The 26,239-nt window shown below is 39.2% G+C and overlaps 2 protein-coding genes and 1 pseudogene across 4 annotated transcripts in view; 1 reads left to right on the top strand and 2 right to left on the bottom strand.

Annotated features, from left to right (window-relative positions):
* Window positions 1-25,345, bottom strand: part of MBTPS2 (membrane bound transcription factor peptidase, site 2) — a 46,639-nt gene extending 21,294 nt beyond the window's left edge. Inside the window, exons 1-5 of one of the 3 annotated variants that reach the window (XM_043458180.1) lie at window positions 25,126-25,345; window positions 21,734-21,882; window positions 19,408-19,621; window positions 8,804-8,907; window positions 6,721-6,848 (exon numbers count right to left, since the gene is read on the bottom strand). In XM_043458180.1, the coding sequence (XP_043314115.1) occupies window positions 6,721-6,848; window positions 8,804-8,907; window positions 19,408-19,621; window positions 21,734-21,882; window positions 25,126-25,200 (670 nt within the window). In that variant the 5' untranslated portion in view covers window positions 25,201-25,345. Of the gene's footprint in view, window positions 1-6,720; window positions 6,849-8,803; window positions 8,908-19,407; window positions 19,622-19,756; window positions 20,016-21,733; window positions 21,883-25,125 lie in introns of those variants that run through there. The other 2 variants (XM_043458177.1, XM_043458179.1) reach the window with 2 other exon arrangements.
* On the bottom strand, window positions 748-4,341 carry YY2 (YY2 transcription factor). The gene has a single exon (XM_043458181.1). The coding sequence runs from the start codon at window positions 2,992-2,994 to the stop codon at window positions 1,693-1,695; it is 1,302 nt and encodes a 433-aa protein (XP_043314116.1). The 5' UTR covers window positions 2,995-4,341; the 3' UTR covers window positions 748-1,692.
* LOC122434629 lies at window positions 15,903-17,305 on the top strand (annotated as a pseudogene).
* Window positions 25,346-26,239: the final 894 nt, after the last annotated feature.

Raw genomic sequence — 26,239 nt, 5'->3', positions numbered from 1 at the left:
AAAAACAAAGTTAAAAAAAAAAAAAAAAAAAAAAAACCCCTCTGATTCTTTGACCCACTGGAATTTACTCTAGTGAAACTAATTTAGGAATAACAGCTATTCCACCCCTCCCACCACCCCACACCCTGTTGCTAGTCCCACAACAATTTCACAAAATCCATCCCCACTGATTAGATTGGCTACCACTACCATGTGCTATATTCAGCTTTCTCCTCAACTACTCACAATGGTACAGTCCAACAGAACTGCCTAAATGTTGTACCCTACCTCTTCTTTATCAGGATGACCCCACCATACAACCCTGGCTCTTCTCATCCAAGCAACACTCAGAGGGGCACACAGAAGCACTGATTCTTTGACCCTCTGGGGAGCCTCCTATCTCTTATCAGAGATGCAGCTGGTACCAGACCACCCTGCTAGATTTCAGACTGGCCAGTGATGGCTAAATTGCAATGTGGGTACCTTTATTTCCTTTATTTAAACAACCTCTTGTTCATTAATGATTTGCTTTTCAGTGCACCAAATGAATTTTTGTTACCGTTTTTACTTTCTCTGGAGCAAGGTTTCTCAACAGTGGCACTACTGGCACTTTGGGCCAGATAATTCTCTGTTGTGGGGGAATGACCTGTGCATTGTAAAATGTTTAGCAGCAACCTTGGCCTCTACCCACCCACCAGATGCCACTAGCACCTTCCCCATTTTCTCTATTTTCTAGCTACAATATTTATAAAGACAAGTTTTTTTCTTTAGAACAGGTGTTTTATTTTTTGCTTTGTCTATTATAAAGGATTTACGTACCAAATGTTAAAAGTCAATACATACACAATATATTCCACAGCTGAGCACCACTCCCTAAGTGAACAGGCAAAGAAAGGACTAAACAACAGCACCTGGCAGCATTTGGGGTTGGGGGAGAAGCAAAAAGACTAAAACAGGTTTAAATCCACTACTACAACTTATCTACTATTCAAAACTACTAATTCAACGCAGTTAAAACAGTTATGTAAAATGTATTAACGTCAAAGAATACAACCAAAATTAAGACAGCAAACAAAACCTATATAAGTTTTTCTAAACAGTAAAACGTTATATATACATCTAACTGTTCACTCTTTTAAAGAAAACCTGCAAGCAAAGTTATCTACTTTCAGAAAAACCATACACAGAACTACTAAGCATATTCTTTTTTTTTTTAGAACTACTAAACATATTCTTAAAAGTATAAACATGAACATTTAGAAAATACAGAACTTCAAAAATTGAAATAGGCAAAACTTCATTTTTAAAGGAATGTGAAAAGTCCCATTTTTATCACAGTTGGATAAAGAAGTCTTTTTTTTTTTAAAGAACAGTCTTTTGATGTGAGATTCATGAACAAGCATTATAAAATCATACTTTTCAAATGGTATTCCAGAACAAGACGAAACTATAGAACAAGACAAAACTTATTAACAATGTTATATGAAGAACTACTTTTTTTTGTCTTTTTTTATTTGTCTTTTTTTTGGTCTTTTTTTTTTAACCTTTTAATTTTCTTTTTACTAAATCTATCAAAACTTAACCTTTAGATATACTGGAGTCAGTTATAAAATTCTTTTCTAGAAGGTTTCTTATATGAAAGAGAGGCATATTCATTTTCAATTACACAACTGGAAGATGCTTTCTGAGCCTGAGAAGAGTCTTCCCTTCTTTTTACTGGCTATTTTTATTCTTAACATGTGTTAAGATATGAGATTTCAGGTTAGTTGACTGAGCAAACCTTCTATTACAACAATCGAAAGGGCACACGTAGGGCCTATCTCCGGTATGGATTCGCACGTGTGTGCGCAGGTTGAAATCTAGGGAAAAGCGTTTTCCGCAGCCTTCAAAGGTGCACTGAAACGGCTTCTCTCCAGTATGCACCAGTTGATGGCGCTTCAATTTTGAGCCCTCAACAAAAGCTTTGCCACATTCCGCACAGACGTGAACTCTGGGGCCATGGGTGTGCATATGTTTTCTCAAAGCGGCGTTATCCCTGAACATCTTCAAGCAGCCTGTGTTAGGGCAAGCTACTGTTCTCGGCACATCATCTTTGGGTTTTTTAGGTCTCATTTTAGTAAATTCGGCCAGTTGTTTGGGATCTGAGAGATCAATGCCAGGAATTCCCCCAGGGGGCAGCTTCTTACCCGTCAAGTACTCTGAATAATCAGGAACTGAGTTCTCAGTCTGTCCAGTCTCAGGGTCTTTCTTATTGGTTGCGGACCACATTGTGACAGAGAACTGACCCTCTAGGGTTTGGATCTGCACCTGCTTCTGCTCCCAGTTCTTCTGGCCTGCCTCAGAGCTGCTTCCCGCCATCGCCTCACCGCCCGGGTAACCGTTCTTACCGTCGGGTTTCTTGCCATGGCCGCTGGGCTTCCGGGTGCCGTTGCAGGCTGAGGAAGATGTGGAGCCTGACAGAGAAGCCAAGGTCTGCTGGAAGAAGTCGACGTCGAGGCCTGGGATGACAATCTGGTCGCTGGCCTGAAGGCTTTCGGGCTCGGAGCTGGTCACCACCTCCTCCTGCGTCTGTACCATGATCATTTCTTGGTTGTGGTTCCCTTGGGTTGGGCTGCTTGTAAAAAGAGGCTGCAGCGCAATCAGAGGTGGATAGTGGTGGCCACCGTGGAACCAATTGCCGGTGACATCCTCGTATTCCTTGGTCGCCTCCATCCCCACAGTCTCCACAGAGACTGTCTCCTCAGTGGGGGTCTCCTCATAGGGGATCTCCTCAGTGACGGGCTCCACCTGCACTTGCTGCAGCCCCACAATCTCGGGATACAACTCCAGGTCGTCTGTGGTGTAGAATGACTCCTGGCAGTCCATGGCTGAGGGCTCTTCAGCGGATAGGTGACCAAAAGGCCGCGGGAAAAAAAAGCCGAAAGGAGAAAACCGCGAGCCTTGCACGAAGGCGTTCGCGGTCGCGGAGCACGATGCGGAAGAGGCGCCAAGTGCTCCCGGGTGGGCAGCACGCATGCGCTTTTGGGCACCTCGCACATGCGCTTCTAAGCTGAGGCGCCCCACAGTTGTACGTGCCCATAGTCCAGTACGTGCCCACAGTTGTATGCTCGCACATGCGCCATCCCTCCCGCCCCGACACCCGCGCTGCTTAGCATGCTAAGCTAGTGTTTCTTTTGAATATAGCAACCAGGCTCTGCATAACTTTTTCTGTTTCATTTTCACTGATTTTAATTGTCACTCCCCTTCTACCCCACCACCACCTGTATGAGTATGGCGGGGGTGGGGGGGAGGAGGACAAGACCTATCCTTTTCTAATATTTATGCTTTTTTTATTTAATTGCACTGACCCACATTTATAGGCCATTTAACAGTATCAGTGATAGTGGGAATGCCTGTCTTTTCCTTTAATACAAGGTGCTGGGCCATAAACTAGCACTGGTTCATCACTTGCCTTACCATTTGAACCATATCCACCGCTCAACCCCTGGTTTTTGTCTTCCACAAAACTGGTCCCTGGTTCCCAAAAGGTTAGGGACCAGTGCTTTAACAGAAATGCTTCTAAGTTTTATACCATTAGTAAATATTCAACTATTTCCACTGTTACTAAAGATTTTTGTTTTTTAAGCATTAATGGATATTGAATTTTATTAAATACCCATTTCAATATCTGCTAAGGTGATATTTTTCCCTTAAGGGTAATCAGTGTTTACCACATTCACATATAACATTTCCTAATGTTAAGCCATCTTTGTGTTGTTTAAATACACCAATTGTCTATAGAATTTTTCTGTGTGCTTTACAGGATACAGCAGTGTTAGTACACTGACTTTAAAAAAATTCTTGGTTTTCTTCTATATGTAATCTGGAAAGTTTATGCTAAAATGGAATTAAAAAGAAAAATCTTTTCTTCAAGATTTGAAATAATTCTACATATTGAACTTTCAGGACCATTCTTCAACTTCCTTAATTTCTTCTGTGGTAAATATCCTATTTATAATTTTTTTTCTATCTCTGCTGGGGTTAATTTAGGCTATTAAAAAATAATTTTCCAGGTTTGTGAAAAATTTTTGCAGAGATGAACAAAGAACACTTTTATAATTGTTTAAAATTTCTCTGTATCAGTTGTCATTCCCCAATCTGACTGCTAATTCTGTCTATAAATGTTTTCTCCACTGCTTAATCTTTTTTTGTTCTTCCAAGAACTCTTGAATTTAAAAGTTTTTTTTCTAATTTATTACACTTTTTGTGTATTTTCATACTGATTATGGGGCTTCCTTAGTGGCTCAGATGGTAAAGAATCTGCCTGCAATGCAGGAGACCCAGGTTTGATCCCTGGGTTGGGAAGATCCCCAGGAGAAGGGAATGGCTACCCACGGCACTATTCTTAGCAGACAAAGGTCCATCTGGTCAAAGCTATGGTTTTTCCAGTAGTCATGTATGGATGTGAGAGTTGGACCATAAAGAAAGCTGAGCACGGAAGAATGGATGCTTTTGAACTATTGTGTTGGAGAAGACTCTTGAGAGTCCCTTGAACTGTACAGAGATCCAACCATTCAATCCTTAAGAAAAACAGTCCTGAATATTCATTGGAAGGACTGATGCTGAAGCTCCAATACTTTGGCCACCTGAGGGCAAGAACTGACTCACTGGAAGAGAAAAGCTATGACCATCTTAGACAGCATATTAAAAAACAGAGACATAATTTTGCCGACAAAGGTCCATCTGGTCAAAGCTATGGTTTTTCCAGTAGTCATGTATGGATGTGAGAGTTGGACTATCAAGAAAGCTGAGCACCGAAGAATTGATGCTTTTGAACTGTGGTGTTGGAGAAGACTCTTGAGAATCCCTTGGTCCCCATCACTCATGGCAATAGATGGGGAAACAATTCAAACAGTGACAGACTTAATTTTCCTGGGCTCCAAAATCACTACAGATGGTGACTGCAGCCATGAAATTAAAAGATGCTTGCATATAGGGTTATCATTACCATCTTTCTAAATTCCATATATATGTGTTAGTATACTGTAATGGTCTTTATCTTTCTGGCTTACTTCACTCTGTATAATGGGCTCCAGTTTCATCATCTCATTAGAACTGATTCAAATGAATTCTTTTTTAATGGCTGAGTAATATTCCATGTATATATGTACCACAGCTTCCTTACCATTGTCTGCTGATGGGCATCTAGGTTGCTTCCATGTCCCTGGCTATTATAAACAGTGCTGTGATGAACATTGGGGTGCACGTGTCTCTTTCAGATCTGGTTTCCTCGGTGTGTATGCCCAGAAGTGGGATTGCTGGGTCATATGGCAGTTCTATTTCCAGTTTTTTAAGAAATCTCCACACTGTCCTCCATAGCGGCTGTACTACTAATATTGTAAAGTAATTAGCCTCCAACTAATAAAAATAAATGAAAAAAAATTACAAATTAAAAAAGAAAAAGATGCTTGCTCCTTGAATTGCAAGGAGATTAAACCAGTTCATCCAAAAGAAAATCAGTACTGAATATTCATTGGAAGGACTGCTGCTGAAACTGAAACTCCAATACTTTGGCAACCTCATGCGAAGAACTGACTTATTGGAAAAGACCTTGATACTGGGAAAGATTGAAGGCAGGAGGAGAAGGGGACGACAGAGGATGAGATGGTTGGATGGCATCACTGACTTGATGGACATGAGTTTAAGCAGGCTCCGGGAGTTGGTGATGGGCAGGAAAGCCTGGCGTGCTGCAGTCCTTGAGGTCACAAAGAATTGGACACAACTGAGCAACTGAACTGAACTGATGCAGTATTCTTGCCTGGAGAATTCCATGGCAGAGGAGCCTGGCAGGCTACAGTCCATGGGGTCGCAAAGACCGACTGTATCTATCTATCTATACTAATTACATCAATTCTTACCTATTTCATAGTTCTTTTCTCATTTCTTTAGTTGATTGCTTAACTGATTTACTTTCATTTCTTATTTCATAATTGCCTAAGGTAGTGACTTTTCATTTTAGCAAAACTTTACACATTACTTCATTAGCATTTTAAAAAATACTGCAATTATGATTTTGAATTTAACTGGCCAATTTTTATTAGTTTCCTGGGCACTTGAAAATAAACTGACATAACTATTGACTTTTATCTTAGTAATCAGAGCTTCAACGATAAGACTTTTTCATACATAACTGCCATTTGTTGAGAGACAAACCTCCTTTATTACATTTGTGTTTTCCTGGTACTTTTTTCTATTTTTGTTTTGATGATTTGTTACTTTATTCAGTAAGACTCATGATTACATTTTCATCATGGATTATACTCCTTATGATTATTTAGTGACTTCCCATGTCTACTTCGGATGAGATGGTTGGATGGCATCACAGACTCAATGGACATGGGTTTGGGTGGACTCCGGGAGTTGGTGATGGACAGGGAGGCCTAGCGTGCTGCGGTTCATGGGGTCACAAAGAGTTAGGCACGACTGAGCGACTGAACTGAACTGAACATGTCTGATTCAATGCTTTAGCCATATTTTCATGGTATGTCCTGCTCATTTTACTTTCAATCTTTTAAAAATAATTCATGTTAAAAAATGGGGAAAAAAACTGGAATATAAATTATTTTGTTCTACTACTTTGAACTAAAAGTCTTATAATCTGAGTTTATCAACCAGAAAGTGAGATGTTTTCATTTGTGATGTGAGTACTTCCATAAAACCACTAATAACACACAGATATATAAAGAAATTTAAATCTTTTACCTGCACAAAATATCCTTAGCTGCTGGACTGGTGATATAAGTTGCAAATGAGTGGTGAACAGATCAACAAATGCTCCAGGATAAATAATGAAGAGAAAAATCCCAAAGCCATTAAATCGAACTTGTTCCCTAAGAAATCACATAAGAAAAAGGAATTTACTACTAGTATCACATTTTTCAAATTAATAATGCATGTTATCATAAAACTCCCCAATGTAATTCAAATTCTTGTTTAAAATACACGTCTCTCTGGACAGTCAAAGAATTATATATGATATACATGTATATCATAATTTTATAATAGCATACAGATTTAGTTATCAGTGAAATTATGTTTTGTAAAACAGGGCATTCTGAAATAGACTTATAACTTCAAAATTTTTAGAAACCAATATGCTGAGCAAATAACTTAAAATTAGTCACAAATACAAAGCAATAGTATTTCTATGAGAAACTGAAAAAAAACATTTTTATGGTTTAGTCTGAATTATTTTCAGGGAAGGAGATGGTAGAAAATAGAATTCAAGTATTAATAAATAATTTAAATATTTATATTTGTCTTAGCTATTATAAAGATGGCATTTTATCTAAATGTATTCTTGCTGAATTAATGTTAAGTACATTTTAAAATACATAATGCTCAGATTGTCCTCAAGAGAACTATTTTTTTATCAAGTCATTCTCTAAAAATGGAACCACATTTAAAAGCCTCATAAGACCACACAGCTACTCTGAAAAAGCATCATCTAAATATTTTGTGCTGTCACCTAGCATTAAATATCTTAACATGACTGTAAAATTCACTTTTTCTCAGCAACTGGGATTTTATAAAAAATTACCCATACTATTTCACAAACATATTATGAATTATTAAACTGTTAATAACAATGTTTTTCTATGTAAAACCCTAAAATCTACAGAGCTAAAGAAGAGGAAGCAAAGATGAAAGAGAGAAAAAAAAACTAGCCACCCATTTAAACCACTACATGGCACACCTGTGTAACAGTATATGCTCTGTCAAGATGAGGGTCAAGACTCTCTGTCAAGATGAGAGTCAACAGACTCTTTTCATAAGCAACTGGAAAGTAATAAGAAATGATTAAATCTTCTCCTTTAAAACTTTTTATGTGGTCCACACACCCAAAGGATGAAACACATTCCCATCAGTATGTGTGTTCATTATTGGGAATAAAGGGGAGTTGTGACTCACCCTCTCCCCTATCATGATTTCACACATTAAGGAGACTTTAAAATGCTCAGGTATAATTACAGTGATACACTTGGAGAGTCAAGACAGAAACAGGGCATGATACTTGAAGCAAGTTTCCGGCCTCATCCTCCCTTATCTTTTCCCACTCGGTTTTCTAGACAGGCTATGATATTTGTCAACAGACCCAGAGCTTTCAGTGTTCTTGCTGTTGGCAGCAGAGGCCATGAGTAGAAGCAGGAAAGTATTTCAGATGATGGGCCAAAGTAAGTACTAAGAAGGCAGGTGGATGGGATTTGACTGCAGTGGTTATCATTCTGATCCAATGATGAATATAAAGATTAGGTTTCGGGATTGGATGAAAACAGTGATGCACCATGAGGATATAACCATGCTGGCAAAGGACAAAGGATAGAAAGACCCAGATTATAGATGTGCACAATTAACTAAGCGTATTCATCAATATATTAATGTCTACAAAAGAGAAGGTAGCTTAAAGTAATAATGGTGGATATGCACTGGGCAGTAGTCACAGAAAGAAAAAGTATCAAATGTAGCAGATTTTAGTAATGTGTGTGTGATAAGTTGCTTCAGTCATGCCTGACTCTTTGCGACCCCATGGACTGTAGCACGTCAGGCTCCTCTGTCCATGGAATTCTCCAGGCAAGAATACTGGAGTGGGTTGCCTTTTCCTACTCCAGAGGATCTTCCCAACCCAGGGATCAAACCCGCGTCTATTATTTCTCCTGCATTGGCAAGTGGGTTCTTTACCATTAGCACCACCTGGGAAGTCCCAGATTTTAGTAATAAGTCCTTCTAAATGAAATTCTTTTTTTGCATCCCGTATATATATAGAGAAAGAGGGAAATATCATTACCTAATAGCTGCTATTCCATGTCCAATTTCATGTACAACACCGCTAATGAGGACTGCAGCGAAGAAATAGGTCAGTTGGTTGACAGGTAAATTAATGCCAGGAACCTGTTCATAGAAACAATGACAAATACACACTTGGGCACCAAGAGACCTGGATGTTCACTCTGTACTAAAATCTAAACTTTCAAATCCAATGTTCTGTAAGCTAAAAGTAATATAAACACTGATGGTTCACTTCTCCATTTCCATCACAATAAAAATAAAAACACCAGCTTTTTTTTAAACTAAGCACATCAATCTAAAGAGAATAGGAAACACCAGATTAAAAAATTAAAACATTATCTTCCCAAACTCTTTACCATGGGAAAGAACTAGGGAACCTGGCAAAGTGCCAGGAAAGTCAGAGGGACAGTGAAGGAGTCAGCAGCTGATTCATCCTTAAGGGCTGGAAGCCCAATGTGGGAATTCTTGTTACAATTCCCAGTCCTTCTGCCAAAGTGTTATTGCAAGGTTTCAAGTACTTATGTGAGTGATACAGGAAGTCCCCACCCACTCTTAAGTCAGTTTCATTTTACTACTATCAAGTTATATGAGAGTTGATCATTAAAGGCAGCATAATAAAAGTGCCTTATTGGTGTGGGAGCACCATGCCCTTCATTTTTTTCTATTTCATCAGTTTGTCTAGTACATTGGTGAGAAAAGCACTATCAAAATGACACATAAATATATTAAAATTGAGGTTTAATGCAAAAAAGAAAGGCATTTGGAACATCAGTCAGTTCAGTTCAGTCGCCCAGTCATGTCTGAGTCTTTGCGACCCCATGGACTGTGGCACGCCAGGCTTCCCTGTCCGTCATCAACTCCCAGAGTTTACCCAAACTCATGTCCATTGAAGTCGGTGATGCCATCCAACCATCTCATCCTCTGTTGTCCCCTTCTTCTCCCACCTTCAATCTTTCCCAGCATCAGGGTCTTTTCCAGTGAGTCAGTTCTTCACATCAGGTGGCCAAAGTATTGGAGTTTCAGCTTCAGAATCAGTCCTTCCAATGAATATTCAGGACTGATTTCCTTTAGGATGGACTGGTTTGATCTCCTTGCTGTCCAAGGGACTCTCGAGTCTTCTCCAACACCACAGTTCAAAAGCATCAATTCTTTGGCGCTGACTGAGAAAATTACCTGAGCCACAGTCAGTTCCCTGTCTTGTTTTTGCTGACTTCTCCTTCAGCAAAAGAACTTCTCTGTCTTTAAAAACTATATTTTTATTATAAACATGGTTTTGAAATCTGCCCCTTTCACTTAATAGTATTACAAACATTTTCCCATGAATATTTTCTGTTCAATATGATTTTTAATACCTGCATTGTATTCCATAGAGTAGACTGTTGGGCATTTCAATTGTTTTGAAAGGTTTCTGCTCTTACAAAATATGGTGATAAACATATTCGGTCATAGATACACAAATATCTAGGGGATAAACTGTTAGACAAGCATGGTTGGTTCACACTCTGGGGACATATCAGGTGTGTCTGATGTTCGGGCTCCATTATACTATATAAGGAACCTTGAAGAAGTTTGGGTTATTCCTCCAACACTTCAATTTCTACATCATTAATATGGAAATAACCATGTTATTTACTTAAAAGGTACCTAAAAGGGTGATTCTGAGGATTCCAAGAGATAATCCTTGTCTACTGTTTACATCATGCCTAACAGAGAGGGTAATTAAAAACAATTACACTTAAAAAATTTTGACACAGATCAAACTGCTCTCCAAAAGCAGACCCTTCCATAACCTTGGGCAAACTCATTTTATTCAAATCTGCAATTTCAGAGGAATAAAAAGCATCCCATTGTTTTATTTCTATTTCTTTGATGATTATTAAGCTGAACACCCATTCCCCTACTTTTTGACCACTGGGAGATCTTTTGTGAGTAGCCTACTCCTGATTTTTTTTCTCCTTAGAGTATTGTGTTTTCTTATTGACTGTAAGATCACTTAAAATATCAGTCATCTGTTTTCTGTGATTCATGCCACAGATGTAGTCCCAAGTTTTTTGTCTTTATTTTGCTTTTGTTTTTTTTTTTTATATTGCTTAGGCTTTATTTTTTTTCCCATTTATTTTTATTAGTTGGAGGCTAATTACTTTACAATATTGTAGTGATTTTGGCCATACATTGACATGAATCAGCCATGGATTTACATGTATTCCCCATCCTGATCCCCCCTCCCACCTCCCTCCCCACCCCATCCCTCTGGGTCTTCCCAGTGCACCAGCCCCTAGCACTTGTCTCATGCATCCAACCTGGGCTAGTGATCTGTTTCACCATCAGCAGACGAATGGATAAGGAAGCTGTGGTACATATACACCATGGAATATTACTCAGCCATTAAAAAGAATTCATTTGAATCAGTTATTATGAGGTGGATGAAACTGGAGCCCATTATACAGAGTGCTTTTGGTTTTTTATACATAAAATATATCAATAGTCATGGTTTTGCCTCTAATTTTATGCATGTCTTTCTCATTCTGTGTTCCTATAAGTAGAAACCTGCTTTTTCTCCTTTCAAGGTCTTTTTTAATTTCACAGTTTAATTTTAATTCAATTACAATTTCTTTTTGTGTATAACAAACGGATTTCACTTTGAAGCCTTTTTTAGTAACTGACGAAGAGATTCAAACCATGCTGCTTGGACTGCTTTCTAAATTCATTGAGTCTAAGAGTCCTTTCTCTAGTTAAGAAACTAGCTTTCATAGTCATCATTTTTAATGTACTCATAAAATTACCCTGAATGACAATGCCATAATTTAAGCAATCCTCAATTATGTATTGTGGTTGTTTCCAATTCTTCATAAAAGTTAGGATAAAAACCTTGATAAATAATACTTTTTCTATAATTTGGAAGTATTTCCTTAACCTAGAGTCCCAGAGGTGGAAGTAAATGGTCAGAGGATATGTACATTTTTATGATGCTCATTATCTGAACTTCTCTCTACTCAGACCCTATTAAGCAACTCTTTTGAAGAATATCAGCTCAGTTCAGTCGCTCAGTCTTGAACGACTCTTTGCAACCCCATGGACTGCGGCAATCCAGGCCTCCCTGTTTGTCACCAACTCCCAGATTTTACTCAAACTCCTGTCCATTGAGTCGATGATGCCACCAACCATCTCATCCTCTGTTGTCCCCTTCTCTTCCTGCTTTCAATCTTTCCCAACATCAGAGTCTTTTCACAGAGTTCTTCGCATCAGGTGGCCAAAGTATTGGCGTTTCAGCTTCAGAATCAGTCCTTCCAATGAATATTCAGGACTGATTTCCTTTAGGATGGACTGGTTTGATCTCCTTGCTGTCCAAGGGACTCTTGAGAGTCTTCTCCAACACCACAGTTCAAAAGCATCAATTCTTCAGTGCTCAGCTTTCTTTATAGCCCAACTCTCACATCCATACATGACCACTGGAAAAATGATAGCTTTGACTAGACGGACCTTTGTTGGCAACGTAATGTCTCTGCTTTTTAATATGCTGTCTAGGTTGGTCATAGCTTTTCTTCCAAGGAGCAAGCGTCTTTTAATTTCATGGCTGCAGTCACCATCTCCAGTGATTTTGGAGCCCAAAGAAAGAAAGTTTCTCACTGTTTTCATTGTTTCCCCATCTACTTGCCATGAAGTGTTGGAACCACATGCCATGATCTTAGTTTTCTGAATGTTGAGTTTTAAGCCAGTTTTTCACTCTCCTCTTTCACTTTCATCAAGAGGTTCTTTAGTTCCTCTTTGCTTTCTGCCATAAGGGTAGTGTCATCTGCATATCTGAGGTAATTGATATTTCTCCCAGCAATCTTGATTCCAGCTTGTGCTTCATCCAACACGGCATTTCTCATGATGTACTCTGCATATAAGTTAAATAAGCAGGGTGACAATATACAGCCCTGATGTACTCCTTTCCCAATTTGGAACCAGTCTGTTGTTCCATGTCCAGTTCTAACTGTTGCTTCTTGACCTGCATACAGATTTCTCAGGAGGCAGGTCAGTTGGTCTTGTATTTCCATCTCTTTAAGAATTTTCCAGTTTGTTGTGATCCATACAGTCAAAGGCTTTGGCATACTCAAGGAAGCAGAAGTAGATGTTTATCTGGAACTCTCTTGCTTTTTCAATGATCCAATGGATGTTGGCAATTTGATCTCTGGTTCCTCTGCCTTTTCTAAATCCAGCTTGAATATCTGGAAGTTCTCGGTTCACATACTATTGAAGCCGGGATTGGAGAATTTTGAGCATTCCTTTGCTAGTGTGTGAGATGAGTGCAATGGTGCGGTAGTTTGAGCATTCTTTGGCATTGCTTTTCTTTGGGATTGGAATGAAAACTGACCTTTTCCAGTCCTGAGGCCACTGCTGAGTTTTCCAAACTTGCTGGCATATTGAGTGCAGCACTTTCACAGCATCATCTTTTAGGGTGTGGAATAGCTCAGCTAGAATTCCATCACCTCCACTAGCTTTGTTCGTAGTGATGGTTCCTAAGGCCCCCTTGACTCTGCATTCCAGGATGTCTGGCTCTGGGTGAGTGAACACACCATCATGATTATCTGGGTTGTGAAGATCTTTTTTGAATAGTTCTTCTGTATATTCTTGACAACTCTTCTTAATATATTCTGCTTCTGTTAAGTCCATACCATTTCTGTCCTTGATTGTGCCCATCTTTGCATGAAAAGTTCTCTTGGTATCTCTAAGTTTCTTGAAGAGATCACTAGTCTTTCCCATTCTATTATTTTCCTCTATTTCTTTGCACTGATCACTGAGGAAGGCTTTCTTATCTCTCTTTTCTATTCTTTGGAATTCTGCATTCCAATGGGTCTATCTTTCCTTTTTTTCTTTGCCTTTCACTTCTCTTCTTTTCTCAGCTATTTGTAAGGCCTCCTCAGACAACCATTTTGCCTTTCTTTTTCTTGGGGATGGTCTTGATCACTGCCAACTGCACAATGTCATGAACCTCCGTCCATAGTTCTTCAGGCACTCTGTCTATCAGATCTAATCCCTTGAATCTGTTTGTCACTTCTACTGTATAATAGTAAGGGATTTGATTTAGGTTATACCTGAATGGTCTAGTGGTTTTCCCTACTTTCTTCAGTTTAAGTCTGAATTTGGCAATAAGGAGTTCATGATCTGAGCCACAGTCAGCTCCTGGTCTTGTTTTTGCTGACTGTACAGAGCTTCTCCATCTTTGGATGCAAAGAATATAATCAATCTGATCTTGGTATTGACCATCTGGTGATGTCCATGTGTAGAGTCTTCTCTTGTGTTGTTGGAAGAGGGTGTTTACTATGACCGGTGCGTTCTCTTGGCAGAACTCTATTAGCCTTTGCCCTGCTTCATTGTGTACTCCAAGGCCAACATCAGTGTACCTTTTTCTACATATCTGCTCCTTTCCCCTGTTGCCAGGTATCTGTCTATTCAGACTTATAGTTTCCTTATCTCTGATAGCTCTTTAAATTGATGTACTTAAGATTCTCATACATTTCCTCTATATCATAAATTATTCAGGTTATCTTACCTTTATTTCAAATAAATCAGTAGGCTTGATCCAATAGGATATTGATTCCTTTTCCTTATTATGTCAATGGATTTAATAATGAAATAAGGTAAGCATTTGAGTATGTGACTATATCAACAGATGGTAGGTCTTATTTACTGGCAATGGTACTTGACTGCCCATCTGTCTCAGCCATGATCACACAGGGCATTAGATGTACCAGAATACTGATCTCCCAATAACACAGAGTGCCAGGTTTTGGGGAATTAATACTGAATGAGGCCATAGATAATTACAGAATAAACAGAAAGTTAGTCCTTTAAGCTACAAGCACTCATATCAAAGTCAGGAGATATAACAAACCTAAACAAAAACATGCCACATAGATACACAGAGGGCAGTGGACTTCTTAATGGCTCCAAAGCATGGTTCTCCTAACAGAGTCAATATTTTGTGAGCTCTATGAATAAGTGGAAAAGAAAACAAAAGAAATAATTTCTTCTCTAAATAACAATTTGCCATTCAGGCAATGACTTTTTTGGACATGACACCAAAAGCACAAACAATAAAAGTATAAATCAACAAACGAGATGATGTTAAACTCAAAAGCTCCTGCATAGTAAAAGAAACAATCAATGGCAGCCTACAGAATGTGAGAAAATTTCTGCAAACCATGTACTGGATAAGGGGTTAATATCCAAAATATACAAACAACTAACAAAACTTAATAACAAACAACCCTTTCCCCAACAATCTGATTAAAAAATGAGCAGAAGTACTAGTCCCAAAGAAGATATCAAAATGGCCAAAAGGCCAATGAGAAAATGTTCAACATTACTAATCATCAGGGACATGCCAATCAAAACCACAGTGAGATAACACCTCACACCTGTTAGAATGGCTATCATCAAGCAGAGAAGAGAGATTTCCCTGGTGCTTCCAGTGCAGGGGTTCTAGGTTTGATGCCTGATCAGGGAACTAGATCCCGCAAGCAGAAACTAAGATCCTGCATGCCTCAAGTAAGAACTAGCACAGCCAAATAAATTTAAAAAAAAAAGAAAGAAGAGACAACACATGTGTTGGCAAGAATGTGGTGAAAAACGAACCCTAATGCACTGTTGGTGGAAATATAAATTAGTCCAACCACTATGGAAAACAATATGGAGGTTCCTCAAAAAATTAAAATGGATCTAACATATGATCAATCAATTCTACTTCTGGGTATACACCCAAAGGAAATGAAAATATTTTGACGAGGTATATGCATATCTATGTTTATCACTTTGTTTATCACTTTGGCCACCTGATGTGAAGAACTGACTCATTTGAAAAGACCCTGATGCTGCGAAAGATTAAAGGCGGGAGGAGAAGGGGACGACAGAGGAAGAGATGGTTGGATGGCATCACAGACTCAATGGATGAGTTTGAGTAAACTCTGGGAGTTGATGATAGGCAGGGAGCCTGGCGTGCTGCAGTCCATGGGGCCACAAAGAATCAGACACAACCAAGCGACTGAACTGAATTGATGTTTATCATAATAGCAAAGATTATGGAAATGACCCAAATGACCACCAATAGATGCATGGATGAAAACAATGTAGTAATATACATACACAATAGTATATTATTCATGTATGAGAAAGGAAGCTATCCTGCCATTTGCAACAACATGGACAGACCTTGACTACATGATGCTAAGTGAGATAAGTCAGAGAAAAACAAGTACTAAATGGTATCACTTACATATGGAATCTAAAAAAGTCCAATCTGTTAAAAAAAGAAGAGTGTAAAATGGTGATTACCAGAAGATAGGGGGTGCTGATAAGAATAAGCGTTTAAGGGTACAAAGTTGTAACGAGTAGCAAATAAGCCATAGAGATCTAATGCACAGTATAAAGACTAAAATCAATAATACTATACTATAATAATATAATCTGATAGATATTGCTCCAATGGCAATATTATAATAAATAAATGTATGAAAGTAATATGCTGTAGACCTTAAATTTACAAATTGTAATATGTCAAATTTATCAAATAAAAAATTAATTTAAAAAGCTTGTTAGCTTCTTTGTGCCTGTGGATGATGCCACGTAAGCATCACTGAAGTCTCTTCCGCTACAGTCAAGTCTAAGTTGGAGTCTACCAAAGAGCCCAGAGAGCCTCTGGAAGCTCTTCATCAGAGGTCTGAGTTTTGAAACAACCAATGTGAGTCTGAGGAGCCATTCTGAGCTTTGGAGTACACTCAGACTGTGTGGTAAGGAGGGATCCAAACACGAAGCACTCCAGAGGCTTTGGGTTTGTCACATACACCACAGTGGAGGGGGTGGATTCGATTATGAATGCAAGACCACACAAGGTGGATGGAAGAGTTGTGGAACCAAAGAGGGCTGTCTCAAGAGAAGATACTCAAAGACCTGGCACCCACTTAACTGTGAAAAAGATTTTTGTTGGTGGCATTAAAGAAGATAATGAAAACAGCACCTAACATGTTATTTTGAACAATATGGGGGAAAAAAATGACTGAGGCAACAGCAAAAAGAACGCCTTCTGTAACCTTTGATGACCATGACTCCATAGACAAGATTGTCATTCAGAAATACCACACTGTGAATGTCTACAACTGTAAAATAAGGGAAACCATATCTAAGCAAGAGATGGTTAGTGCTTCATCCAGCCAAAGAGGTGGAAGTGGTTCTGGAAACTTTGGTGGTAGTCATGGAGGTGGTTTTGGTGGGAATGTCAACTTTGGTCGTGGAGGAAATGTCAGTGGTTCAGGTGGCTTCAGTGGCAGCCGTGGTGGTGGTGGATATGGTGGCTGTGAGAATGGCTATAATGGATTTGGTAATGATGGAAACAATTTGGAGGTGGCAGAAGCTACAATGATTCTGGCAATTACAGCAATCAATCTTCCAAGTTTGGACCCATGAAGGAGGAAACTTTGGAGGCAGAAGTTCTGGCCCCTATGGTGGTAGAGGCCAATAATTTGCAAACCATGAAACCAAGGTGGCTATGGTGGTTCTGGCAGCAGCAGTAGCTATGGGAGTGGGAGGTTTCAATTACTGCCAGGAAACAAAGCTTAGCAGGAAACGAGAGTCAGAGAAGTGACCAGGAAGCTACAAGTTACAACAGATTTGTAAACTCAGTCAAGCACAGTGGTGGCAGGGCCCTGCTGATTCGGAGAAGACATGTTTTAGACAATGCTCATGTGTATGGGCAAAAAAAAAACCTCGAGGACTATATTTGTGACTAATTGGACAATAGGCTATTTTAGTTTCTATTCTGTGGGAAGTGTAAAGCATTTCAAGAAAGGGTTTTAACGTAGTTTTTTTATACCCATGCTGTTGATTGCCAAATGTAATAGTCTGATTATGATGATGAATAAATGTCTCTTGAAACAAACACCCCTCCCAAGAAAAACTCGTTAAACTAAAATAAAACTAAAAAGTCAAAGAAAAAAAAAACCTATTCCTATTCTAATCCTAGCAGTCACAGGCCAGTGATCATATTTCCTCTAAGCTTGCTTCTTTCTCTACTATTCTCTTCCTTGGCAAACAATTACCAATCATGTAGCCTGAGAGTCATCCTCAACTCCTTCTTCTCCCTCCAGCTTCACATTCACTTAATCACTGAGGTCTGAGAACTCCACTCCAGAAGATCCCTTGAATCCAGCCCTTCATTCTTCTTACCATTAATTTAGTTTAGATCTTTATAACTTCTAACATGAATTATTCCGAATGCCCTCTCAAATGGTCTCCTCATCTTCAGTGAAACCCTACTCCAGTCCATTTTGCATAGACTTCTTATATACAGATAAAATCAAAACTTCTTAGAATGTCCCTTCATAAACAAGATCCTGCCTCTATATCCCATCTTAGCTCCTATAACTTATACCTTCCACCATGTATTTCTTAGATATAGGTCAAAGTTACTTTATAGTTCCTTGAGAGATTATTGGTCTTTCTTAAAGTCAGTGGTGGGTGAGTGATGGACCCATCATTTACTAGCTGTGACCACAGGCAAGTGACTCAACAGCTCTGTGCCTCGGTTTTCTCATCTGTGAATCAGGGATAACAACAATACTTATCCCTAGATTGCTATAAGAATAAAATACTGAATCACTATGCTGTACACCTGAAACTCACACAATATTGTAAATCAACTATACTTCAATTTTAAAAAGTCACTAACAGTCTGTTTCATTAAAAATGTAACATCCATGATTCATGGAAATGAAAATTGTTAACGAAAAAAATTTTAGATAAAAGTTATTTGGTGGTAAAGTACCCTTTCAAACTCTGGAAACATGAATTGATAGGGTATAGGTCTACACATGTTCTTTAAAGTGGGAATTATAATAAGTAGCTTACAGTCAAAGAAGTACAACTCAGCATATTATTCTTCACATCAAGAAATCACAGTGATCATTCAAAAGGTCTTTTACCTTTAATTAAAAGGATATTGTTGCTTACAGTCTGAAAGCCATGAAGAATAAAGGGGAACACTTCGCATAGGAGTAAGATGCAATTTATTTCTACATTAAAGAGACTTTAAATCAGTATGCTTACTCCTTGACAGTAACAATTATTCAACACTTCAAGAAGACAACATGAATTACTAACTAGGTATAAAATAAGCTACAAGGATATAATTTACAACACAGGGAATACAGTTGATATTTTATAACTATAAATGGATTACAACTTTTAAAAATTGTGAATCACTGTATTGTACACCTGTAACTTATATATTATTGTATGGCAATTATATTTCAACTTAAAAAAAAACAAATCTGCACTGGAAAAAAACATGAATTAAATCTAATACTTGTGCAATTGTTCACAGTCTTGGTGGTAGTTCATTTGTTCTATTATTACTATTCCTATTCTTCCTCCTACTACTACATATTGCAACAGTTTTTTGCTATATTCTTACTAATGATTTTGTTTAAGCAACTAATTTGAGAGATTGTAAGACTTTTGATATATTGTCACATTTATATTATGAATAGGAATTATGCTATCCAGAAGAAACACATTATATCTATGTTTCAACAAAGCTACTTAGAGCAGTAATAAGGCACTTACCACAACTTGGAGCACCTGTTCATTGTGAAGTGAGGAAGAGGAGGAGGAAGAGGAGGAAGAAGAAGAGGAAGAGGAGGAAGAATGGGAAGAGGAGGAGGAGGAGGAATAAGAAGAGTCAGCCATCATTTGGCCTAAAGTCTGTATCAGCGTTTTTCCCAGAAGAAAAAAAGAGCTGAACATGGCAATTACACCAAACACCATTCCAAAATTGAACCTGTCAAGAGGAAAAAAATTACATAAATGTACAATCCCTCACAATCCACGGACTAAAAAATATGTTAACCAGCCACATTTCATAGCTTCAAAACAATGTCTAAAAATGTCAGTAACTCTTGCTTCTTTTTCCTACCTGAACTTCAGATACTTGACTGAAGCACAGGTACTTGGCTCTTTAAGCAGTTCTAATTTACAGTTCTCTCATAACTGAAGGGGGCTTCCCTGGTGGCTCAGTGGTAAAAATTCCACCTGTCATACAGGAGACGTGGAGTCAATCCCTTGGTCAGGAAGATCCCATAGAGAAGGGAATGGCAACCCACTCCAGTGCTCTTGTCTGCAGAATCCCCATGGACAGAGGAGCCTGATGGCCTACAGTCCACGGGGTCACAAAGAGTTGGGGACACGACTGAGCAGGCACAGCATGGCAAATAACTGAAGAGGCTGAATGTTGTTCCCAATAAAAAAGTTTGTTTCCATTCATTTTTTTCCCTCATTTACATAGCATTGTTTTGATCTTATTCTCACATAGTTATGAAAGCTTTTTGACATTTAACAATCCATTCTTTTTCATCTACCAATTCTACTGTTTGGACTTTATTTTAGTTGAATTTTGTCATGGGCTTAAATAGTAATGTGGTAAAACTTAAGAACAGTTTCTTCTACTGTTAATAATTACAAGTCATTCTTCTATAGTTGGGAATAATCTATTACATTTTCTAACTTTTTGATAAGCTGTGTTTTTTCAAGGAACTTGTCCATTTCATTTAAATTGTCAAATGTAGATCACCAGCCCAGGTGGGATGCATGAGACAAGTGCTCGGGCCTGGTGCACTGGGAAGACCCAGAGGAATCGGGTGGAGAGGGAGGTGGGAGGGGGGATCGGGATGGGGAATACATGTAACTCCATGGCTGATTCATGTCAATGTATGACAAAACTCACTGCAATGTTGTGAAGTAATTAGCCTCCAACTAATAAAAATAAATGAAAAAAAATGTATATGTATAGAACTGCTCACAATAGCTTTATCTTTCAAAATGAGTCTCACTCCACGCTGTCATTGCTAAGGGCCTGGGTTCAATCTCTGCTTGGGGAACTGTTAATAAAATTCCACAAGTTGTGTAGAACAGTCAAAATAAATAAATGAGTCTCAGAATCTATAGTAATATTTCTTCCTCCAATTCTGATTTTTGGTTGTTTTCATTTTTTGTTGATCAGTTATGGTATGGGTTTATCGATTTTACTAATCTTTTCAAAGAATCAGCTTTTGGCTTTGTTGATTTTCTCTACTGTATACTTCTATTTCACTGATTTCTGCTCTTTATTATTTCTGTTTTGTCTGCTTTGATTTGCTGTTGCATTTTCTGGTTTTTGATGACCTCATTATTGATATTTAGCTCTACTCCAGCTGGAGCTAAATTTTTAACAAAAAGGAATTTAGACAAAGGCCCTCTACTCCCATACTAAAAATTCTTCAGCTACAGAAACTGTCTCTGCGGTGTCCCGGAGAGCATTATAAGTCTCCTAACCATAAACACTATAAACTATGATTTTTAAAATATTTTAAATTAAAGGGATAGGCCTAGCATAGCCAGGGAGTTCAGGGCCCTGTGCTGCAATCTGGCTGGCGTTGGCCTTACAGTAGGATAAATATTTTAAATATCCTTCCTCTGGATGGGTATCACAGAAGAAGCACAGAGGAAAGCTTGCAGACTTATGGGAGCCCTATTACCCCCACAACCCTTGTTTCTATGTGTGATGATGGAGGAGAGAATTCTCTTTTCCTGGTGGAAAATGCTCCATATACGTTTTGCCTTTCCATTGATGTCTAACTTCCATGGTAAAATGTGTAAGTCTGAAGCGTACAGCTCACTGAATTTTTACGTATGTCCACCCATGTATCCACCATCCAGATCAAGACAGAGAATCTTGACTGTGAATGTATGCAAAGCATGATGATGCAATCCCATAAATTTATATAAAGCCAGAAAGTTTTTACATGGTCACTTTTAAAACTCAGTAAACTGAAAAGGATGGAAACAGTTCATTTAACATGTATTTATCAGGATCACAATTACTAATCTAAACCAAAAAAGAGAAAATGAAGAATACCACTGGTAAAGTATCCTTGCTTTCCGCCGTCCCCAACTGTAAAAGGCACGATTGAAAACAGCAGTCTGCCATCTTATGTGAAAAGGGGAGATGCTCAATCCGTTGTTTTCCAGCCAGTCTTCATAAGAATGCTTAAAATATACAGATGACTGAGAGAGAAAGAAAAGTTCCACATCACTCAATTTGAAAAACAATTTACAATGTTTAAGAAAATTTTAAAAAAGAAGTGTTTTCTACAGGAAAGCAAGATAGTGACTAATCAAATGTTTATAACTTTTAAAGCTTTACATTTATCTATTTTTTCAGGATATTAAAGTATAAGTCTTGGACTAGCTGGTCTGCTGAGGTCAGGGTCTGGCAAACTACAGCCCATGGGCAAAAAATGTTTGCTTAGAACAGCATTGTCTAAAAGAAATATAATGTGAGCTACAAGTGCAAGTCACATGTGCAATTTTAAATTTTCCAGTAGCCAAGAAAATTTAAAAGGCAAATAGAAACAGATTATTTTAAAAGTGTTTTTAACTAAAAATAACCAAGATATTATCATTCAAAATATAATCAATATAATTATTGAAGTATTTCACATTCTATTTGTTTTCTTACTTACTTATGCACTAAGCCCTTGAAATTCAGTGTCAACTTTATACTTAAGAGCATGTCTCAGTTCCGACTAGCCCCATTTCAAATGCGAGATGGCCACATGTAGTTAACAGCTACCGCACAGGACAGCACAGGTCTAAAAGCCTTGTTACACAGCAAGAGGTCTTGTGTTATAATTAAAAAAGACCCCCAGCCCATCCAAGAGAGGGGACAGGTTATTTGGAATCAGTGCTTTCTATATACTCTTTTGAGCAACAACCCTAAGAACTTAGCCTGGATTTGACCATGTAAAAATACAAAATTTATCTAAAGCCATCTTAATCTCAGTATCTCCTTAACATTGTTTGGAGTTGGGGAGACAGCTGCTTATATGCATCTCAACGAACAGTTTTATCATTAGGAAAGTTTGAAGTCATTGAGTAATGTAGGATTTTGGACAATATAAGGCTGCTTTATATATACTGTCACTGACTTCTTACCTGTTACAGTAAGTATGATAAGTATTTTGTCTTATAGATGCCCATCCATTTGAGAAATTTCTGTCTCTCGGAGGATATTTCAGTCTTATCAGTCATAAAATATGATCTGAGTGTGAATATAGGTATCCGTTTGCCTTTGGATCCATAATGTTCTCTGCTCTCAATCTTCAGGTGAAGTTTTAAACCTGTTTATTTTCTAGGACTTGGAAAAGGAGAGTGACATATCCCTCCAGGTGTCTACTGAGGAAATCCTAGACAAACTATGGGTAGAACAGCAGACCAAGCTGGGAGCAGAGAAGCTAAAGGGGCAGGCTCCTAAAACCCAAGATTTCTCCATTCCCCAGGTAGATACTTTGAATGAGAGTTAGGTCTTCTGCTCAAAGAACAATGCTCTCTTAGGGAGTTAAAGGCTGTTACTGAGAGAAGAACATTTGTACTTTTTTTAAAAAAGCAAATATATATATATATACACACACACACATATACATACATGTTCATGTATGATAGTATACTATACTATAGTATACTATCACTATAATAGTGATGCTTTATGGAGCATTAAAGAAGTGGAAAGCAAAAAAAAAAAAAAAGGGCTGTTACTGAACTTAAAGTGACATCCTGATCACCTCATACACTCGACTAGACTATAAAGGTTTGAAAAAATTACTTTTATTTTGGATTTCTGTCACATATGCAACATGAAATCATGTGGGTTTGTTTTTTCCAAACAACAAAATCACTGTGTAAATAAGCACTGGCATGTACTACTGCTTATGACATGCTAAGCACTATGCCAAGTGTGCAGAGGAAGCACCTGGGGATCTTATGAGGATGCAGATTCTGATTCTGCAGGTCAGGAATGAGGCCTGAGCGTCTACATTTCTGACAAACTCCCAGATGATGCAAGTGCTGCCAGTCCTTGAATCTCAGCTTGAGTGGCAATGGGTTCTATGTGGATGAATAACATAATCCTCTCTACAATATCAGGAGGTCTTTACAACTATTGCACCTATTTTAAAGATGAAGAAATGGAGGAACAGAGAGAATTTGCCCAAGGTCACAATGGCTAGGAAGGGGCAAAGCCCAGCCCTTTCTCTAAGGATTCTACTGTATTCTTTTCACTTTGCAAGTTTTGTTTCCCTGGTGGCTCAAATGGTAAAGAGTCTACCTGCAATGCGGGAGACTCAGGTTTGACCCCTGCGTGGGGACAATCCCCTGGAGAAGGGAATGGCTACTCACTCCAGTATTCTTGCCTGGGGTTAGTGGAGCCTGGCATGGACAGTGGACAGTGGAGCCTGGCGGGCTACAGAAGTCAGACATAACTGAGCAGCTAACACACAAGTTTAAATGCAACAAAGTAACATTAAGTATCATTTCATTCTAACATTAAACTTAAAACACACACACTAAACTACAGCATCCTATTTAAAATGGTATTCATAACATGAAGGTTTGAACTAGTCATAATTGGAACTTTCATTAAATATTAAGAGAAGTTACATGATTTTATTCCTCGCATACAATACCCCCACCCCCAATATGCAACTTCAAAAAGCTGCCTGAAGCCTGTGGTCCGACAATTGTTACTATCCGTTACCCAAGTAACTTAAGAATAGGCTGCGTACGAACGGTCTGTGGCGGTGGAGGGGGACGGGTATTAAGGGAGGGTTAGCGTGAAGAAACGGCGTCTAAGATACAAATTAGAATTCGAGTAGTTAGAATTTAGTTATTTCCTCGCTACTTTTAAGTGCGGTCAATTAACTAGCGGCATTGGCAGCAGTTAGGAACTGGTTAGAAATGCAGAATCTTAGGCCCCCGGCCTAGATCTGCTGAATCAGAATGTGCTTTTTAACCGGAACTGCAAACGATCGTACGCATTTTAAAGTCTGAAACCACTGATGTCAATCACACCTTGATTTAGATTCATTCCAATACCAGACTCTCTGGAGAGTCGCGACCTTAAAGACAACGAGGGCAAACTGCCTTTCTCAGGCAGACATTTTATTTTCCTCCCAGGTGCAGTGTGGGGTTTGGCGAGCCCTCCCGAGCCCACTACCGGCGCCTCCCGGGCAGGACCCGAAGGCTGCGGGGCCTACGGAGCCCCGCAATGCGACTGCGGCTGCTGCGCAGGTCGCCACTCCCCTCCCGCAGCCAGCCATGCTTCATTTACTCCACCGGCCACGCGGAAGGCCGCAAGTGGACACCGGCCGCACGGCTTCCATTCCGGGAGGCACAGGGCAGGGGGAAAGACCTTGGGTCCCGCGCCCTGACCCTGGGCATCGCGGGCTTGGGCCTTAGGCCCGAGGCCCTCACCTTCAACACCAAGTCGGTCAGGTAGACGGCAGTCCAGCCGCCCACCACCACTACCACCAGCGATACCGGAATCATGGCAGCGGCGGGGCCAGCGCAGGGAATGCGATCGCCGGCGTCCTCCCTGCGAGCTGCAACCAGCTGACCGCGCGGCGCCTACAGCCCCAGCATCTACGCAGGAACCAAGCTGCCACGGGTGCCTTTCTCGTAGGGGGCCTCGTTTCCCTCCGGATCCTTCTGGTGGCACATTCGGCCCGCAACGATCGCACCGGAAAAGTGCACGGGGGCTTATTTTCGCGGGACACTTGGGCGCCGCAGTCTAGGCATCAACTAGCCTACGGCTTCCAGACCTCTAGCGATTTCTTAGTCTTTGGCCCTCCCTGCTGTCTGGTCTCCATTCTCTCTGGTTCTGGTCTGGGGTGTGTAGTTCCTTTTATTCTAGTGAGAGTTTGGGGTCATCCGAAATAATAATCGTCTCCGCCACTCAGACTGTCTTAGATATTCAGATTTAAATTAATTATGTTCAATCGTTCTTTTTATTGAAACGTTATTTACACATAGCGAAAACACAATACAGATTTCAACTGTTTTGATGAGTTTTGATAACTATATTTCTGTGTACCCTAATCAAAATAGAGAACGTTTCCATCTCGGGAATTTTCTTCGCTTGCTTCCCAGTTAATCCTCTCCTCCTCCGCCCATTCCTACCCCTCGTTTTCTTTTTAAAAACTTTGTGTTAATAGAATCATACAATAAGTACTCTTTTGTGTCCGGCTTATTTTGTTCAACATATTTTTGAGCTTTAGGTTCATTTCTCAACCTTTTCCATGATAAAATTTGAGATTGGTGCTACGTTAAAAAAAAAAGTTCTAAACACCCTTACATATTTTTGTATGTTGACATGTACTTGATTATATATTGGCCTGGAGCAGTGGTTCTCAACCTTGGCTGTAACATTAGGATCACCAGGGAACTTTAAAAACTCCTGATGCCCATTCTGTAGCTTAGACCAATTGAATCAGAATCTCAGAATGGGACCCAAGCCTCAGTATTTTTTAAACAGGTCATTCTACTTTGCAGGCAAGATTGAGAACCAGTCAACTAGATGATTTCTAAT

Source organism: Cervus canadensis, chromosome X (assembly GCF_019320065.1).
Source record: "Cervus canadensis isolate Bull #8, Minnesota chromosome X, ASM1932006v1, whole genome shotgun sequence".
Lineage (NCBI taxonomy): Eukaryota > Metazoa > Chordata > Mammalia > Artiodactyla > Cervidae > Cervus > Cervus canadensis.
Note: the sequence above shows the minus strand (reverse complement) of the source record. Positions and strands in the feature narration are given on the sequence as shown.

Excerpts from the sequence above, each read along its gene's own strand:
- YY2 (XM_043458181.1), bottom strand. The coding sequence starts at position 2,994 with ATGCGTGCTGCCCACCCGGGAGCACTTGGCGCCTCTTCCGCATCGTGC.